The sequence below is a fragment of the Vulpes vulpes genome, chromosome 13 (assembly GCF_048418805.1).
Source record: "Vulpes vulpes isolate BD-2025 chromosome 13, VulVul3, whole genome shotgun sequence".
Lineage (NCBI taxonomy): Eukaryota > Metazoa > Chordata > Mammalia > Carnivora > Canidae > Vulpes > Vulpes vulpes.
Genome location: NC_132792.1, coordinates 66,377,926 through 66,397,774, shown reverse-complemented (window position 1 = coordinate 66,397,774; position 19,849 = coordinate 66,377,926). Strand labels below are relative to the sequence as shown.

At 37.5% G+C, this 19,849-nt stretch overlaps 1 protein-coding gene across 2 annotated transcripts in view; it reads left to right on the top strand.

Annotated features, from left to right (window-relative positions):
• NKAIN3 (sodium/potassium transporting ATPase interacting 3) overlaps nt 1-19,849 on the top strand; it is a 606,663-nt gene that overhangs the window by 430,664 nt on the left and 156,150 nt on the right. For both annotated transcript variants that reach the window (XM_072734660.1, XM_072734659.1), the window contains exon 4: nt 18,137-18,334. In XM_072734660.1, coding sequence (XP_072590761.1) covers nt 18,137-18,334 — 198 coding nt within the window. The remainder of the gene's footprint in view (nt 1-18,136; nt 18,335-19,849) is intronic.

The window sequence follows — 19,849 nt, the reverse complement described above, 5'->3', positions numbered from 1 at the left end:
AATATAAGTCTTTAAAAAAAGTTGTGTGTCTTATTGTATGTTATATGCTTTATTATAATTAAAGTTGTATCTTTTTTTATACCAAATAATGATAATCATTATCCAGCTAATTTGATCAAGGGCTAATTTTGAGTACTAAATTAGTCAAGTTAATTTTTAAGGTATTCAATATTTATACACAGATTAAAGTTCTTATTAAGTATTTAGTTTTGTTACTTTCTTATAAACATGTGTTTCTAGGGGCACCCGGATGGTTTAGTTGGTTAAGCATCTGCCTTCAGCTCAGGTCCTGATTTCAGGGTCCTGGGAGCCAGCCCTGCATGGGGCTCCCTGCTCAATGGGGTGTCTGCTTCTTCTTCTCCTTTTGTGCTCTCTCATTCTCTCTCAAATGAATAAAATAAAATCTTTTAAAAAAAAATATGTGTTTCTGTATGGACACGGAAAATAGGCTTTGTAAATAGAATTTCAGACCTTTTAATTTTACTAGACAAACAATAATTTACTCCTCTAAATCTTTGTGATGGTGAATCAATCAGGTGGCAAAAATTAAAGGTAAAACAATAAATTTTGTAACTTTTTCAGAGTATGACTTCTTCTCAATTATTGCTTAGGATCCTTGACATATAATTGTGCATTTTCTTGGTTAGTATGACATGCTACTTGTAAAACAATCTGAGTGAAAAGGGCTGTGGTTAATAGAGAGATCATTTCTTGTTATATCCTTATAGAGCTGTAAAACTATATATTTTACAGCAGTGTAATTCCCTAGTACTTTAATCCTAGGACCACACCTGACTAAACTCTGAAAAATACAGTCAAACCAATTATTTATTGGTAAGTTTTAAAAAGACATCTTAATGCATCTCGTTAAATTCATGTAGCCTTTTTTCCTTAATGCATTAAACTAATTCATCTGTGTAAACATAGTGTTGTTTACAGGAATATTTTTCCTTTTAATAGTGTGGTTGAAAAGACTCAATTGTGGCAAAACCATTTTCCAAAGCTTAGCATAACACAGGTGGAAATAGTCAACTCTCAAATCCAGTGCCAATTTTTCTCATTAGCTGTCATCAAAGGCAAATTTTTTATACCTATTCCTCATCATTCCTTTTCTTTGCTATTTTTGTTTGTATAGTCTTTCCTTATCCTAAGATATATATTTGTGTTTGTTTTCTGTAAGGATTTTATGGTTTATATTTTATGTTTAACTCTTTAGTAGATTAAAAAAATTGACCATTTGATTTTAAAGTGTGCGTCTTATTCATTTTATTTAAGAACCAATAATTCATCAATGAACATTTATTACTTACCCTCTGTATGTTTAGCCCTGTGTCAGGTACTATATATGTAAAAATGAATCCATGCCAGCTCTTGAGAAACATAAAATCAGTGGGCAAGACCACCATAAAAAGCCAAATATACTACAGTGTGGAAAGGGCCAAAGAGCAAGATGGGGACACATAGCTATGCCAATAGTGGCAGTTTTTCTGTTTTTGATGCAGCTAGGATCTGAGTTCATGGGGGTACTCTAATTACAAAGCCAGACTCACTTTAGTAGAAAAGAGTATGTGTACTCCTGGCTGTGGACTGGCTGTGTCCAAGGCTGGACAAAAACAATAGACAAATGTCACTGAGTCGGCATGCCTACTGCCAGTCCCACCTCAGAAGATCAGAAAGAAAAACAAATGAAGATCAGAAAGACCAAGCATTATGATTGCTTTTCAGGTAAATGTTAGGCATAGGATGGTCCCCAGAATTTCTGCAATGTTATATCTAACCTGTGTGTAATATGGAATCTCCCTTTCCTTCCTCTCTCCCAACTTGAGCTCCCTACAGTCTTCTCCATGTCTTTCTGCTTTTCCTACTTGTGAGATAAGAGGTGTGTGCGGAAAGGTGTGGAGCCGGGAGCACAGGTAAGGAAGAAAGGCAGGGAGCATCTGCCATCACTTCATTAAAAATCTAGGAACTATCAGAAGCAACTAGCCTAAAAAAAAGAAAGAAAATATTCTCCAATTCTGTTCCCCAGCAATTCTGTGTTGATTAGGGGCTTGATTAGATTTTCTTGGGAATGAGCCTTTGAGACTCTAGTCCACAATGAGAAGACTTAAAGAGTTCTGGGATGAGCTAGTCTTATGAATCATTGTCCTATAGTCAGCTGATGTCTTGTTTGTGTTTGTTTTTTACTCTGAGCATCTTTGTTCTCAATCTTAGCAAAGTGTTCACAAATAATCCATTTACCTTATGTTTTGCCTCGCAGGTAAGTTTTGACCATCACCAGCGCTAATGCTGTGGGTTGTTGACACTCTCTTTAATCCTCTACACACATTTCTATTAAACACAAGAATTGACCCAGCAAAAAATTATTACAATTCAAACACAAACACTAAACCAAAGCCTTCATGTTCTGTATAGTTATGACCAAATTAAGTATTTATTAAACTAAGAAGCTGTAATTTACATATCCCCAATATAGAACTTTCTTTATTCAATACTGAGAATCATTGCATAAATGCCCAGAATGTTTTCAGTAACAATTCCTGGTATTTTATGATGAGCTGAGGGCCCTAACACATTTATACATTCATATTGAATGATAGGAATGTCTTTATTTCTAAATGTTAATAAATAAATATGCATTGTGTAGTGTATTCTATTATAAGCTATCTGAATTTGAGAGTAGTATTCATGGGCATGAGTAAAATAAATAACCAGAGAATACTATGAATTATTAAATAGCTACACAAATTCTCAATGGAATTATTTATTATCTTGCAATTTAAATTCCATCATTCGTTAATTTTATCTAATGCATGGCTCTGACCTGTTGATTCCAGGTTTACTGAAGGTCCCCATAAAATTCTTGTTTCTCCTGCATCCACCCAGGTGATCTTTCTCTGACAATGGCAGCATATCCTTCTTCTCCCTTTTTTATTCTAGTCCTTTTTCACACACTACTCCTCAAAGCCAAGATGACCCATGCCATCAAGTTACCTGAGTTCCCACTGCAAAGCAGTCCCATCTGGCGAATGGCTGAAAGAGAAGCTACAGTTTAGATTCTGGACAAAGTGGAGAAGAGGAAGGAAGTTCCCCGTATTATGATGCCCACCAGAAAAGGTGGCTGCTGGAATGCCTAGGGGGCTCAGTCAGTTAAGCATCTGGCTCTTGATTTTGGCTCAGGTCGTGACCTCAGGCTCATGAGATTGAGCCCCAGATTGGACTCCAAGCTCAGTAGAGAGCTGCTTCAGGATTCTCTCTCTCACTCTGCCCCTCCTGCTCCTCTCTGTCAGACAAATAAATAAATCTTTAAAAAGAAAAGAAAAGGTGGCTGTTATCTTTTCAGCAACCTTTTATTTCACTGTACTTCCTCTAAGTTATGTGATGTCGGTCCATCCTTACCTAAAACGCCTCTGGTATGTGTTATGCATCTGCTCTTCCCCTTCTTCTTGGAACCTTACCAAGGGCCACGTAATAGCACATGCTGGTCTCTGATAGAACATGACATCGTGGAAAGAGGATTGTTGGGAAGATTTCTGTCCTTTCAGCATTTGTGTTACACGTGTTCATCAATTCTGGTGCCTTTTTTCATGGGGAGGTCTGTATGGACACGGACACATGGGGTCACAGACCCCTTATCAGAGTCACATCTAGAAGCTGGAAATGTAAATGTATAATGTTCCCCAACAGAGGCAGATGTACCAGACAGCCTAATTCTTCCCTGAGGATTGCCTCAATTGTAAAACATAAGGGAACTACCTGGACTTTTAAGTTGAAATAGAAATATTATGTTAACTTGCTTAAAGTATTACAGGTGACCCAGCACATGACCTGAAATTAGAGAATGTTAAGCACATAAATGAAAATTAAACTCCTGAAGGATGGAGAGATAATGCAAGTGACTTTTCTATTTCAATTCTCCTCTGATTAAAGGTTTAAAGCAAAACAAAAAAAAAGTAGTCAGCCAATAGTCTGCTCTGGAAATTGAGATTTTGCTTTCTTCTTCTTACTGGTGAGACTATGATGAGAATGCCGGGCCAACTGTGCCTTTCTAGCCTCACTTAGTAGGTTGGTGGTGCAACTGCTGCTTTCAATGCTCCAGGTTCTTCTGCCTCCACCAAACAGTGCCCTTCACTGAGGAAACAGACTTTTAAAGGAATGACAGATGTGACAGTAAAAAGAAAGAATCTTCTGTTTGATCTGTTTCTAGAAAGTCTCCAAACTAACTTTTAAAAAAGTGCTAGACTTCCTCAAAAACCATATCTCTAATTCCCAGACTCTGAGAAAAAGAACTGGACCCTTGGTGGATGATTTTTTTTTCCAGCCTCAGGGATGGTGCGGGCATATTCTGATTACTGATTGAACCAGCCTTCACTTCTCCAAACCTTGGCCTTTCAGTGTGCACAGAGCTCCTGATGCACAATTCTTATCCTCAAATAACATAGAAGATGCCATCAGGCCTTAGCACTGGTTGACGAGATATTCAAGACACCGTTCTTACAGGAAAAATATAGCAGTCTGTGTGAGTCACATAAGGGCTGCATAACTGGCTCTGAATTAAAATAGTTCTAAAGAGCTTTGTTGTGCAATATAATTAATATAGACTAGGTATTTGGGATTATGAAGTGCTAATTAAGAAAGTATGAACTTTTTTTGCCATATGATGAGTAGAGAACAGTGCTTGTAAAGTCTTTCTGTTAAAGGGCCGAGCAAGGAAAAATTTATGCAATGATTCTCAGAGAAAAATCTTGTGACCTAATAAGAGGTTTAAATTTATAATGTTCCATAAGTATAGTGAAATTATTGTGTTCACAGGAGAAAACCTACACTGTTGGACTTTTGTGTTTAGACAGAAGAGAAATAAAGCAAGCATAGACACACACTTGTGGCCTCATACTGTTAGTTACTCCTTCAGTCATTGCAAATGGTGGAGTCACTGCAATTACCAGCATCCCTGAAGATCTACCTGAAGTTCCCCCCCATGGAAATAATCCCAGCTCCTGGTAGGAGAACTGTTTAGTGGATGTAGGCAGAATTGTGAAGGAGAGGAGGTTTTCTACTTTGTGTAATAGTATGTCTCTTCATCTAGGTGCTTAGAGAAAAAGAGGCTAAGTATGTTTTGGACAAGTTAGATAGTTTGATTCAAAGGTAACTATCTGGGCAGCCCGGGTAGCTCAGTGGTTTAGCACCACCTTCAGCCCAGGTCGTGATCCTGGAGACCCGGGATCGAGTCCCACGTCGGGCTCCCTGCATGGAGCCTGCTTCTCCCTCTGCCTCTCTCTCTATCTCTCATGAATAAATAAATAAAATCTTCAAAATAAAAAAGTAGTTATCTATAAAGAAAAAAAATTCTATTTCTCCCCATGATGAGCAAATTGTAAGGGACTTAAATATTCTTTGGAAAATTACAACTGCAACTTTACCTAAGGAGAGCTGAAAATAATCTCTACTTCATTTAGGGTCATTAAAATTATTGGGATTATTCACTGCTAGTAAGAATTCACTTTCTAATATGAATTAATTAATGTTTTAGAAGCACCCTGAGCTCCTTAAAACCCCAGAACAGATACTTCCATGATAGCTGTGGGGTTAAGAAAAAAAAAAAAAAGGAAATGATCTTAAATAGCATTATTCCTAAAAGAATTAAACAGTAAGAAAATGAAACAATATATCCATTATTTGGGTAACTCCTTTGTGGCCACTGGACTTTGTACAACTTGGGGAATATCTGGCTGGTGCTAACTTCATCCTGTTTAGATGAAGGGCATAGATAGAACTGTTGTTGGCATGAGGCATGTCCAAACTTGGTATGATGACATGTGGTCATATCAAAGGATCTGGGGAGATATAAAGGGGAACAATATTTCAAAATGAAAATAGCTACAAAAGGGCAGAGGTGGGCTTTTATTCTCAGTTCAGCTCCCCTCCACGGTACAGTGCATAACGCTGCCAAACACATAAACACACAAAGATTTGTGTGGAACTTTAAAGTTCCTAATGAGGAGCCAAGCAATAAGAATGGGTTAATAAACATCCCCCTGCTACAGTGAATATCCAACCAGGGTTGTATTTAAGTCACTGTCTCTGAAACTTCCACATCCCAAGAGGCTGCCTCTTGCAAGGCTTCCAAGATGGTTACTGTGCAATCTGAGATTGATGGTGATAGATAAGAACCTGCCAGAGAGGTTTTTACCACATCCAAGTTTGCAATTAATCAGACCTCTTTCCAGCCTTCACAATTATTTCAGCAAAGGAAGCAATTAAGAAAAATAGTCTTCTTTTGTAGAGGGTTTTAAACCACACCAGCAGCCACATTCATAGGTCAGCGAGACCAATATTGTTCTATTTATCCAAATACCTTTCAAAAAAGGAACAACTACAAGGGCCACATGACTTTTCCTTCTATTTTTCAAAAATAACTCTATCACATTAAAACAAATATCTATTTTTTTCTTAAATGAGGAATTTTTCCTACCACAATTAAAAACAAGTAGTTATTCTTTTCATGTAGTGAACTTTGCAAAAAAAAAAAAAAAGAAAGAAAGAAAAAACAGATTGAAAAGAAAATTTTCTGTTGCACCAATGAAGTAAAATGTGTGCATACATGCATATGTATGCATGAATTATGAATACACTACACTATAAATATAACACATTAGTGCCAGCATGAAGCACAAAGGTAGCACAATTTTATGGTCTCAAAATCCTGATTAGCATAAAAGGCATAACATTGTGATCAAATAATTATTGATTAACACAAAGACAGAGAAGCCAGATGTGTTGAATGAGCTTGGTAATTAACTAAGTAAACTACAGGTGTTTAAAATTCATAGATTACAAATGCAAGGTATACTTGTTTTTAAAAAATCATCTGTTAGCAAATTTTAGTGTAGTCAGGTGCAGCAATTACATACCACAAATGTCAATATCTGTGAATGTACATTATACCTTCACAAATAATTAATATTTGAATTGTTTTCAGTGCTTAAGTCTTCTGATGCTTTTGGAGGGCTGTTTTTACAGAGGCATCCCTGGTTCTGCCCAATTGGCCTGATCCACATCGAAAGTAGACAAACTAATATATAGGAATATGTGACTAATAAATTGACAACTAAAAATTAAATACAAATAGGATTAGGGGAACTTGCCTTTTTTTTTTATTCATGAGAGACACAGAGAGAGGCAGAGACATAGACAGATGGAGAGGAAGGCTCCCTCTGGGGAGCCTGATGCAGAACTCAATCCCATGACTCCGGGATCATGACCTGAGCCAAATGCAGATGCTCAATCACTGAGCCACCTAGGTACCCTGGAAACTTAACATGTAAAAGAAAAATGAAAGTTCTCTTGCAAATTGTAGGTTTTTGTTAACTTCTCCCTCTCCCATTCACAGTGGCCCTGCAGTAAAAGTGGCATCATTTACATCATCTTTTTTAAAGGAATTAATGATTTCTTCAGTCATTATTTGGAAGCTGCAAGTTTTTGTTTGATTCCTTCTAATAGCATCAAAAGCACACACAAACAAATTTAAGGAAGGAAATTAGGTCTTTGGCCATGGTTCTTTTTTTTAAAAAAAAGATTTTACTTATTTATTTGAGGAAGAGACTGCAGAGAACAAAAGTGGAGGGGGGTGTAGAGAGAGAGGGAGAGCAAGTAGCCAGATGAGGGTGGGGCTTGATCCCAGAACCCTGAGATCATGATCTGAGCTGAAGGCAGATGCTTAACTGACTGAGCCACCCAGGTGCCCCAGCAGCCATGGTTCTTTTCCTCCTACTTTTGCACAGTGTCTCAATTATTTTAATTACACATGAGAAAGATTATTGATCATCTGTACACTACCTTTCTTAAGAAATGCATTTGAGGGGCACCTGGGTAGCTCACTTGGCTGGGCATCGGATTCTTGATTTCAGCCCAGGTCTTGATCACGGGGTCGTGAGATCAAACCCTGCATTGTCTGCTTGTGATTCTATCCCTCTGCCCCTTCCTCTGCTTGCACACACACAATCTCACACTCTCCCTCAAATAAATAAATAATAAATAAATAAATAAATAAATAAATAAATAAATAAATAAATCTTTTTAAAAAAATGCATTTCTAGAACTTATGTCAATTCCAAAATGAATGAATCAGGGAAGCATGAATTTGAAAAATCCTGCAACTCCAACTTTCTTGTATAGAAAAAAAAGGTTATGAAGCTTTAGAAGAAACTCTGTGGTTTTCCAACACTTTGTAATTGCTGACTATAGAGACAATCCCTCTCCCCTGCCATTCTACGCATGCTCACCATCCCAACCTCCATCACATAGCTGAGTCCTGCCGTTCTTAGGACTCCATAGACATGGAATCATGAAGTATATGCTCTATTGAGAGCCTGATCTCCTTCAGTTGACATCATGTCGGTGAGATTGAATTATGTCCTTGTGAGTATCAGCAGTTCATTTGTTTTTGTTGTTGTGTGGCTTCCATTGTATGAACATACCATGTTTCTTTATCTATTCTATTCCTGATGGATATTTGGGGCACTTTCAGACTTTGGCTACAAAGAGATGCCTAGATTTTCATATGGGTTGTTGGTAGGTATATGCATTCATCTCTCCTGGCTACATATTCAGGAGTGGAAACAGTAGATCATAAGGCATACACATATCTAGCTCACTGGGGATACAAGACTCTATCCAAAGTAGCTGCACAAATACACACTCCCACTAAGCAACGTAAGAGGCACTTTGATGGATATGTGGTTGCTTTCTGTTTTTTTAAAGTTTTCTCAATTCTCAGCTGAAATTGTGACACAAACACCTAGCAATTAGATTTGTTCAGTCTTTTGATTAAAAATATATATATTGAGCTGTTGGCATGGGAAAACAGTGTTGATTATATTGGGTTTATCATCTTGTAGGTGAGTCAGAAAATTGACTATAACAAAAGAATGAGTCTTCATTACCCAAATAAAGATATAAAATTAGGTGGAAGAACTAGGCACTTGGGAACACATAGAAGAGTTATATTGGCCCAGACTTTCCAGGGGCCAGGGATGATTTTCTCTGCTGAAACCTAAAAATAAATGGGACTTGGCCAGGTACCCAGGTTGGGGAAGGGCAGATTTCAGGGACAGGAAAGCAGATGGAGGGGGAGAGTGAAAGATGATATTCTATGAAAGGGGATTAGGGTGTGTGGAGACCACGTTAGACAGAACAGTTCAAGGGGAATAGGAAGCAGGTCAGTAAGGCTAGAGCACGATTGTGAAGGGAAGGACAAGGAATCTGCAGAAATGATTAGAGGCAGGGGAGATAAAGACTTGTCAAATGGGGCACCTGGGTGGTTCAGTGGTTGAGCGTCTGTCTTCAGCTCAGGTCATGATCCAGGAGTCCTGGGATTGAGTCCTGCATTAGGGTCTCCACAGGGAACCTGCTTCTCCCTCTGCCTATATCTCTGCCTCTCTTGCAGTATCTCTTACGGATAAGTAAATGGAATTTAAAAAAAAAAATGACCTCTCAAGTTGTCCCAAGAAGTTAACCTTTTATCTTTGGGCAGTGGGAAATCCTTGAGGTGTTTTAAGCAACTAGTGACACATTTGGGTATAAAAAATACTGTTCTGGCTATAATAAAGAAAATAAAAATAAATTTGAGGAGAACAAGAGATGCCAGGAGGTGTATTTAGAGGTCATTGCAGTTGTCCCAAAAAAACAGTGGTTGGCCAGTCTAGGATAGTGGCAACTGGAATGGAGAGAAATAGAATATTGTTAAAATTTGTATCTTCAAGCAGTATGTAATACTTAATAAAGCGTAATGACATAATCAAAATGACCAAATACTCATTTTATCACCAATGAAATAAAGACAAAACTTTTTCAACACAGTTAAACCCTTCGTTTACTGTTCCCTGATCCCTTTTTCACTCTATATTCTGCATTTGTTATATTTATATATTTATTTAAAGTATTACTATACATGTATATATACATTCCTAAAAAAATACATAGTGTTATTGTGTGACTTTTTAAACTGTATATAACTGAGGTCATACACTATTTTGTCCACAACTTGATTCTTTTTGTGAACATTATGTTCAGGAGATCCATCACTTTTAATATACATAAGCTTACTGAATTTATTTCTACTTCACAAAGCATGTGATTGCATGAATACTACTTTATTAATTTCTGATAGACATTTAGGTTGTTCTCAACTTTTTACTGTTGCAACCAATGCTGCTAAGAACACTCATATGTACAGGTAGATATGTGAGCTAAGGTAAAGGCAGAGGGGTAAAATCACAGAATCGAGAGGCATTCCCATTTTAAACTTCTTGATGTTTCCACACTATTCTGTAAAAGACTGGAGCTTATCCTGCATGTGAGTGGCCACCAAGCCACACCTGGACAATGACAAGTCATATTAAGCTTGGTCATTTTCACCAGGATACTGTTAATTTTGTTAGAGATTTTTAAAGAATATAATTTGTGCTTTGTTATTCCTCTCTGTTGGATCTTTGATTTCTTTTTAATTGATTTCTGCTGTTAAATATTTCTGTATCCTTATTTTATTCTTTTTAAATACCACTCATCTTGAAACACGAAATGTACTATATTTTTTGTTATATTTACCTCTATCTTCCATACAAGAATGTTAGCTCCAATGGAGCAGGAATTTTTGTCTGTTTTGTTCATGGATTAATCCAGAACCCAGAATAGCTTAGGCACATAACAAATGTTTGTTAATTAAATATATATCTATTCATCTTTTCTTCCCAAATTTTTAGCTTTAACTTGTTATTCTTTTCAAACTTTTAAAATGGACACTTAGGTCATTTATTTTCAGCCTTTCTTCTTTTTCTACTATAAATATTTAATGCTATAAATTTTTCCCTGAATATCATTTTATGTACATTTCATAAGTTCCAAAATGTGATATATTTATTGTTATTATTATTCTCTAAGTATTTTTGACACTCAAAGGAAATTTATATATGATGTTCTTTGGCACTACATGGATTAACTGTTTACCTAATTTTGTTGTTGTTGTTTACCTAATTTTTTAATAACCAATTGCTAATCCTTATAAGCATCAAACAATTCTGTTAAAATTAGGGGAAAAAATTTAAAATTGTTTTGTTTCTTCTATCTTTATGCCTGACACTCTTCAGTAATGTAGAGCTTTAGTTTACAAACTTGGTTAACTTGATATAGAATTCCTACTGGAAAAAAGCAAAATAAATGCTTAATTCTTTCTCTTTAATTACTCATTTTTCAAGTGTGGTTATCTTTTTTAATTAACAAACTTTCTTCAGAGCAGTTAACAGCAAAATTGAGCAGAAAGCACAGAGGTCTTGTTTAGTAGGTGCTTTAAATACTAACAATGAGTTTTTCTACCTTTCCTTATTGATCATTGTGGAGTCACAGATTTTCAGTGATTCAGTGTGTTTGGTCGGCCTCAATTATGATTCTTTCTAGTGCTCAAATTATTACAACTTCAGCCAGACAGACCCTTCATATTGGTTCCTACATCCTTTTGACATGACTTACTAATTTTTGAAAATTGTCTTACTTTCTAGCACAAAATACATTTCACAGTCTCCTTGTTCCCTCCTTGCACCAACACTGGATTTAGCATTTCTCCACGGGATAACCTTTGTTCTTATTACTGAGTGTGAACCAGCAGTGTTTGTTGCTACTGGAGTGACATTGCTTCTAGGCCATTTCAGTGGACAGAGATCACACTCACACACGCATACATTCTACATACTTTTACCCTCACGTCAGCTTCCCTCTAGCTGTCAGATCCTTCAGTCAGCACCTGGAGTTTGAAATCATTTTGCCATCATGCGATCTTTGCACTTGCAGTTCTATCAGCCTGCAACACTTTCTCCAGATCTTCACATGTCTACTTCTTTCTCATCTAACAGATCTTAGCCCAAATATCCACTGTGGGAGAAGCTTTCTCTGGCCACCTTGCATACAGTAACTTCTTTCCACATCCAAGCCTCTCCAGCACATAATCTCCTTTATATTAGTTTTTACAATGTATACTCATTTTTGCCTACTTCTTTGTTTACTTAATTACCTATCCTATCCACCAGAATATATGTTCCATGAGGGCAGGGATAAGATCCCTTATATTCAATATTACATCCTTATGCATAGCTCATATTAGAAACTCTGTAAATACCTGTTGAATGGACAGATGAGACTTCCTTGCTTCCTGTAGCTGTTCAATCCAGAGAATGAAGCCCCAGAATGAAAACAAGAGGCTTGATTACTTTTAGTTCTGCCTTTGGCCTATGACCAATGGTACAGAATTGAAAAATCCCAGGAATACCTAGATGTAGAGATGGGAAACAGGAAGTCAGAATGATCAGTGGCCACTTATTCTACAGACTCCTCTTTTCTTTTAGTTTTTTAATTTGAGTGTAGATGATACACAATGTTACATTAGTTTCAGGTGTACAACATGGTGATTGAACAAATTTATGCATTATGTTGTGCTCCCAAGTGTAACTAGCAGTGGTCATCATACAACACTACTACAATATCATTGATTATATTCCTTATGCAGTGCCTTTTATTCTTGTGACTTACTCATTTCATAACTGGAAACCTGTACCTCCCACTCTCTTTTATCCATTTTGCCCTCCCCCCATCACCACTCTCTGCCAACCATCACTTTGTTCTCTGTATTTATAGGTGCAGACTGCTCTTTACATTCAGAACCAGTGGCACAAACCTAAGTGATTATGACTCATCCATGGCTTGTACTAAGGATTCTTTAAGAAAGCACCAACAAATGGCAGATGCTTCTTGATGGAAGTTTGAATGAATATCTCTTAAACCTATCTTTAAGGAAAACAACATATAATTGTTGATATATTTGAACTGGTTCCAAATCTTCGTATTATGTGCTCCAAACACATATCTCACTGCCAAGCACTGTGTTTACCCTTTATTCTATGGACCTACAGTACCCTCTGAAATGTTTAGTGCTTTGATGGAAAAAATAATAACTAGAAATGTGAGAAAGTTGTTTTAACTTGTCTAATTCATATTCTGAGATGAACAAATATTTCAAAAGAAGTTTCAACTGACATGAATTGTATCATATAAATATAAGCCCAATGCTAACTCTTTAAAATTGCGCAAAATCTATTTTGTTAAATAAATGTCCACTTCCAGATGGGCTGGCTTATGATAAGACATAGTAAAAACACAAAGAAAGTGGATAACCATATAAAAGTAGATTCAATGACTTTGAGTCACAACTAAGGAAACAGGGGAAAAAAAAAGAATATTATTAGCAGTTGAGAATCCATTTCTAGAAGTAGAGAGGATTAGCTACAGTTTAATCAGACATACCAAGAAAAGCAGATGAGTGAAAGTACATATAAGAATAAGACAGACACTAACTCCTTGATTAATCAGAAATTATATTGTGGTATACTATAAAAGAAATGAATATTGAGTTGACTCGAGTACTGTGGGTATACTTACTGTGAATGGGATGTAGGCAGGCATCTCCACCTACTCAGTTAAGAATATTTCAAAGAGGGCAGCCCTGGTGGCTCAGCAGTGTAGCATCGCCTTCAGCCCGGGGTGTGATCCTGGAGACCCAGGATTGAGTCCTGCATCAGGCTCCTTGCATGGAGCCTGCTTCTCCCTCTGCCTGTGTCTCTCCCTCTCTCTCGCTCATGAATAAATAAATAAAATTTAAAAAAAAAGAATATTTCAAAGAATTCTGGAAATTCCTTTTTTGTTTAATTCAAGTGTTTGAAGAAAACAGGAACAAGTTTGGATTTACACTAGAGAGATCAAAGAACTTTTAAACATTTAATACTTGCTTAAATAGATACCTGGGGAAAGCAGGTATTCTGGAATAATTTTCTTTTAAGTCATAATGTTGTGAGTGTGAGCAGATAGAGCTAACGTGTGGCTCTCCATGCACTGACTGATGTTCTCCTTGCTCATCCTTGAAGCTACCACCCTGTGTTCTCACTACCTTGACTTTCAAATTTCATGAAGAAGGACACCAAAGTCTCTCTTTTCAGTCTCGTCCATTCCTTGTAATCCAGTTTTTCACTCACAATACTCTGCTGGTATTGCATTTTTAAAAAGATTTTATTTATTTATTTATTTATTTATTTATTTATTTATTTGACAGAGAGAGAGAGAGAACACAAGCAGGGGGAGTGGCAGAGGGAGAGGGAGAAGCAGGCTCCCTGCAGAGTAAGGAGCCCACTGGACCCTGAGATGATGGCCTGAGCCAAAGGCAGATGCTTAATTGACTAAGCCACCCGAGTGCCCCATCCTGGTATTGCATTTTATAAACTCTCCCTGCCCAACCAGTCATCAAATTCAGTGATCCTTTTTTATTACCAGGCTTTGAGTCTATGGCATTCCCACCTTACCTGATTCTCTCTTCTGTTGGCTTTGACGTGCTCTTTCAGGCTGTCCTCATGCCTCCCAAACCCTTCTGCTTTGGTTTCATGTTTTCCTCTCCCTCCTTGCTTTCTTCTTCTTTGTTCTCCAAACTGTCCCTTGGTAATCACTGACACTTGCATAAATACAAATATCAGTCTTTTTATCTTTTAAATTCTAAAGAAAATGACAAAAATCCCCGTTGCCAATTTTCTTAACCATGATGTGCTTAAATCATCACGTAATATTCTAACTCCAAGAGGTGAAAGGGAAGTGACATTGGAGGTACTTGAAATTATTTTGAAGATCACGCTGTTGATCTATGGTTTAGCATTAACCCATATATTTCAAAACTACAGGCTTTGATGTGGTAACAAAAAGCTGCAACAAAGTAAGTGATCTGTATTTATTTTTCTTTATAAAAAAACATTGTTACAGTTTTCTGTGCTGCATTTCCTCTGATGTGCCTCCTACAGGAAACTGAATTATCCAGTGCTAAGGTTTGTTTGGTTTTTTTGTGTTTTTTTTGTTTGTTTTTAATGTTTGAAATCTAGCTATTGAAAGGAATGGAAATCAGACACAAAATTGCAATACAATTTTATACCAAATATAAGTTGGAAGTTTGAACTTTAAGTATAATTTGATATTACCGATGTTCTCATTCAAATTTTAATACAGTCATTGCAAAAAACAGTACAGTTTATAAATATTTATAGTGCCAACAAATTAAGTGAGAACTACGCAGAGGGATTTTATTAGTGTAACAAATAAATATCATGAGTTCATAAATTTACTTTTGTTTTATTTGTGTAATATAAATTTTAGTCCAAGTCATATTGGAAGGAATTTAGAGTCCAGCAACAGAAAAGGCCACTGGGTAAGAAGGCTTAAAGAGTAGAAATCGCTATGACTTTTGAGATCGTGCCAGTTCATCCTGAACCTAATGAATTCTATTAAAACAGGAAATAATAGTTTTTCGGTTGTGATCAGGACTAACTGTAAGAGATTAAATCTGATGGTCAGGAAAGGGGGCAGTCAGTGTGCAGTTTGCCTGCAGGTAAATTGCCTTGTGTTAAACGGAACTCACTAGCTAAAGCAATTATTTTTCTATAATATTCTCCCTTCAGAGGGCACTGCAAATGATACAGGTGGCAAACCAAGAACAAAAAAAAAAAGATGTAAAATACTTTAGTATCAATAAAGTGATGTAACTGTGAAGGTAACTGAATGATACGTGTAACAAACCAACAACCCAAAAAAGGGGAAAAAAAAGTTGTAAAATGTTTTAATAGTGAGATAATCTGAGGTATATTTACAATAGTAGTTTTGTTACCAACCAGGATCCTTGGGCTCTCCAAGTAATAGAAATTGACCAGAGGCCAAGCAGGAAGTTCCGGGCAAGGCTTTATATTGGGGCTTATACCCCAGCCCAAGGGAGACAGCAGAAAAAGTGTCCTTCAGACTGGGTTTCAGAACAAAGGCCAGGAAAATTTTTTTAAGAAGCTGAGACAGGAAAAGACTGACATTCAAGCATGTAGAGATGGGAATTTCTTGGCGCCTGCACACTTGCACGTGCCATGATCTCATGCTTCTTCACTCATCATATGTCTAATAAGCATGTTAACCCCCCCCACACACACACACACACATGATTTTTAGCATCTTACAAGGGGAAGGGGAAAGTTCAGTGCTGGGGCCCACCTTGCCACAGACTGGTTTGGTCTTCACCAATCTCCCAGTGGAGTCTCTCCTTTGGTGAACATCCTGCTTCCTCATTCTTACCAGATAAGCTACTCAAGAGGTATAGTTTCCACTATTGAGAAATGCTGGATTTCATGGGCAGGGTTGCCCTGTCTCAATTTTAATTCCTTGAGTTGAGGAGAACCTAAAACTGCAGAGTAGCTTTGCCTACTCAGATGAACTGGACGCACTTCTTACCTCATGGTTCGTGTTCATATACAGCAGAGAATAACAGGGGAGAGTTTGCCCATTGTCCTTACTCAAAGAGGTCTCACACTGGTTGTTTTCAGCCCCCATCATATATATGGAAGGGCTTTCTGTCTCTTTTTCCTTTAATATTTTATTTAAAAGCAATTTGCCAATACATAGTATAACACCCAGTGCTCATCCCATCAAGTGAAGGGCTTTCCATTTCATACCAGGTGCCTCTGTGTTTTCACAGTTCCAAAAATCAATTTCTGGTCCTTAGAATTTCCCTGTGCCATTGAGATAGGGACTGTCCTCATCTCACTGAGGTAGGGATGAGCATCATTTGTGTTGTATTAGGCAGCCCCTGGGCTTCTGAGCCAAGACCACCACCCCTTGGCAGTAGTGACACCAGAGCTTGCTCACTGGGAAATCCAGAAAGGCTGACCCTGCTCCTGTGGCTTCCCTGCAGGTGCAGTGTCCTAGTCCTTGGGCCCTCTTGCCCTCTCTCCATCATCACACTTCCTCCTTCTGGCTCCACCCTGCAGCTGCAATTTTTAGTTTTTTTGTGAGGCTATTTGTGAGCCTGAGTCATCTATGCTTTTCAATCTATTGTTAAGGGAAAAACAGTATGATCTTAGTTGTACAAGGCTGACATTCCCCCCAAATTACTAAAAGGCATCTTTTGAGGATTAAACACCTGGGCTGTTGTTTCTGCTAAGAACTCCTGAAAGCTATTTTGATATGTAAATATCAAGGATTGCCTTCTTTGTTCTTTTGCTGGAGCTGTCAGTGGTATTTTCTGGAAACAATTGAGGAGAAAGGACCCAGGCACCCAGGCGGACCAAATAAGCAATTTTTAAAATTTATTCATTAAATTGGACAATTTATTTTACCTTTCTGTGACTTTATTTCCTTACCTGTGTTAGTTTCTTATGGCTGCTGTATAACAAGATACTACAAACCTGAGGTCTTAATAGAAACTTATTCTCACAGATCTGGAGGCCAGGAGTCTGAAATCTGTTTCACCGCTCTGAAATCAAGGTGTTGACAGGGCCATGCTCCCTCTGGAGCTCTAGAACAGAATCCTTCCTTGTCTCTTCCACCTTCTAATGGCTGCCAACTTTCCCGGGCTTTTGGCCACATCACTCCACTCTCGGCCTCCATGGTCTCATTGCCTTCTCCTCTTTTTCTTTGTGTCTCATCTCCCTATGACTCCTTTTCATATGGATACATGTGATTGCATTTAGGGCCCACTCAGATAATCCAAAGAAGGTCAGATTTATAGGTTCCAGGAAGTAGGACCTGAATGTCTTTTGGGAGGACTATTATTCAGCCTATTATAAATTGGGTTAGTAATAGTACTTGCATGAACATTAAAGGATATAATATATGAAAAACACTTAGAACTATGTCTAACATGCAAAAAAGCACTCATTATATGTTAGACCGTGATGGTGATCCCAACGATGATGAATAGGAAAATGCAGATAACAAGTTTCAAAATGAACAAAGTAATTTTTTAAATGAACATACATAGATGGTCTTGTCTCTGGATTTTTGATGTGCACTAATCTTAAATTGTTACTCTTCAAAGGACTTTATCTCTATATTAAACTATTATAATCCAATAGTTTAGATATAAGGTATAAAGAGCCATTTATGGTTCTGCCTTTTGTTATCTTTCACTTGAAATTTAAATCATTTCAATAATTTTGTTCATCCTAAATTCTTCCTAAGGTTGAAAATCAAAGATGTGCTATGATAGGCTTGTCTTCTTGTGTTCTCTTGTCTTCTGCCCACCTAGGATACAGATCTGATGACATTCAACATTTCTGTACACCGGTCATGGTGGCGGGAGCATGGGCCTGGTTGTGTCCGAAGAGTGCTGCCTCCGTCAGCCCACGGCATGATGGATGACTACACATATGTCTCCGTCACAGGCTGCTTTGTTGACTTCCAGTACCTAGAGGTCATCCACAGTGCTGTCCAGATACTACTCTCTGTAAGTAGCATATTTGTATTGTTGCCTAATCAAGACTCTCCTTTATGGGCATTTTGTAAGTAAACCTTTTGTCCACATCCATCTGGTAGATTATGCCTTAAATAAGCACATGGGGAACATCCTTTAAACAATGGAAATAGTAGCAAGTATGCTAATATCAGCTATACTTAATGAGGCTACATCTTTTACTCTTGGTATCCAGGTACTTTGTTTTAGAACTAGTTAGTGATTATAGTTTCTAACTTAATACAGAATACACACCATTCAATGAAATAGCATCGCTGTCCCCCAGAAATAGCCTTGTACATTCTCTACTTACACTTCTGCTACTACTTCTACTTCCAAAGCATTCTTACTAATGCGCATTAATTCCAGAGAAAGAAGGATGCAAACACACCCAATGGCCTGTTCAGTCTACTAAGCCTCATATTTCAAATAATAAATCCTTAAAAAACAAATCCCACCAAAGAGTTTTCCACATTGTGTTGCCTAAAATCTGGTGTCAAGACACACTTCCATATAAAGGAGCATAGAGAAGAAATGGCTTGAATGGACCACATAAGGTTCATGTGCTAGGAATCTGTTCATTTTTTTTTCTACCAGATTGTCCCACCCACAATTTGATTAGAGCGTAAAGTGGAATTAACTTAGGATATATACCATTATCAAGAATGATGTTCCTTTAAGATCCAACAAGGACTTGGAATGTTATTTGAATCAATATGTAATAAAGCCATTTTTAATCACACTTTTCATATAAACCAACCATCTCTCTCAGTCCTCTGTCCAAATGGTTAGAGGTCGAGTCAGAAAAAAAAAAAAAGATACAGGCTCAATAGTAAATAAATAGACAACAGAAATATAAGAAGTGTGTGTCAGGGGCAGCCCGGGTGGCTCGGTGGTTTAGCCCAGGGAATGATCCTGGAGACCCGGGATCAAGTTCCACGTCGGACTACCTGCATGCAGCCTGCTTCCCCCTCTGCCTCTGTCTCTGCCTCTCTCTCTCTCTCTCTCTCTGTCTGTCTCTCTCTCTCTGTCTCTCATGAATAAATAAATAAAATCTTTAAAAAAAGGAGGTGTGTGTCAGTTAAGAATGTACCTTGGAATTATTTCTAGAAAGAAGGTTGAAAAACCCTTGCTAGCACTTACTATATCAATTATCTACTGCTGCATAACACACCACTCCAAAATGGAATTACTTTGAGCAATATAAATGTATTGCTTAGAGTTCTGTGGATCAGGAATTTGAGCAGGGTTCAGCTGAGTATCCTTCTGCTACACATGATATGGTCCAAGGTCACTCATATGTACCTTTTAACCAGGAGCTCTGCTGGTGCTAGAATCTCTAAGAAGACCTCACTTATATGTCTGGTGCTAGCTATTGGACCATTCTCCTCCATATGGCTTGTCTTTTTGCAGAAACTTGACAGGCTTTCTTATAGCAAGGCAGCTAGGTTCCAAGAGAAGACCAACATGTAAGTGTTTGTGCAGCTTCTACTTGAGTAATGCTTATTA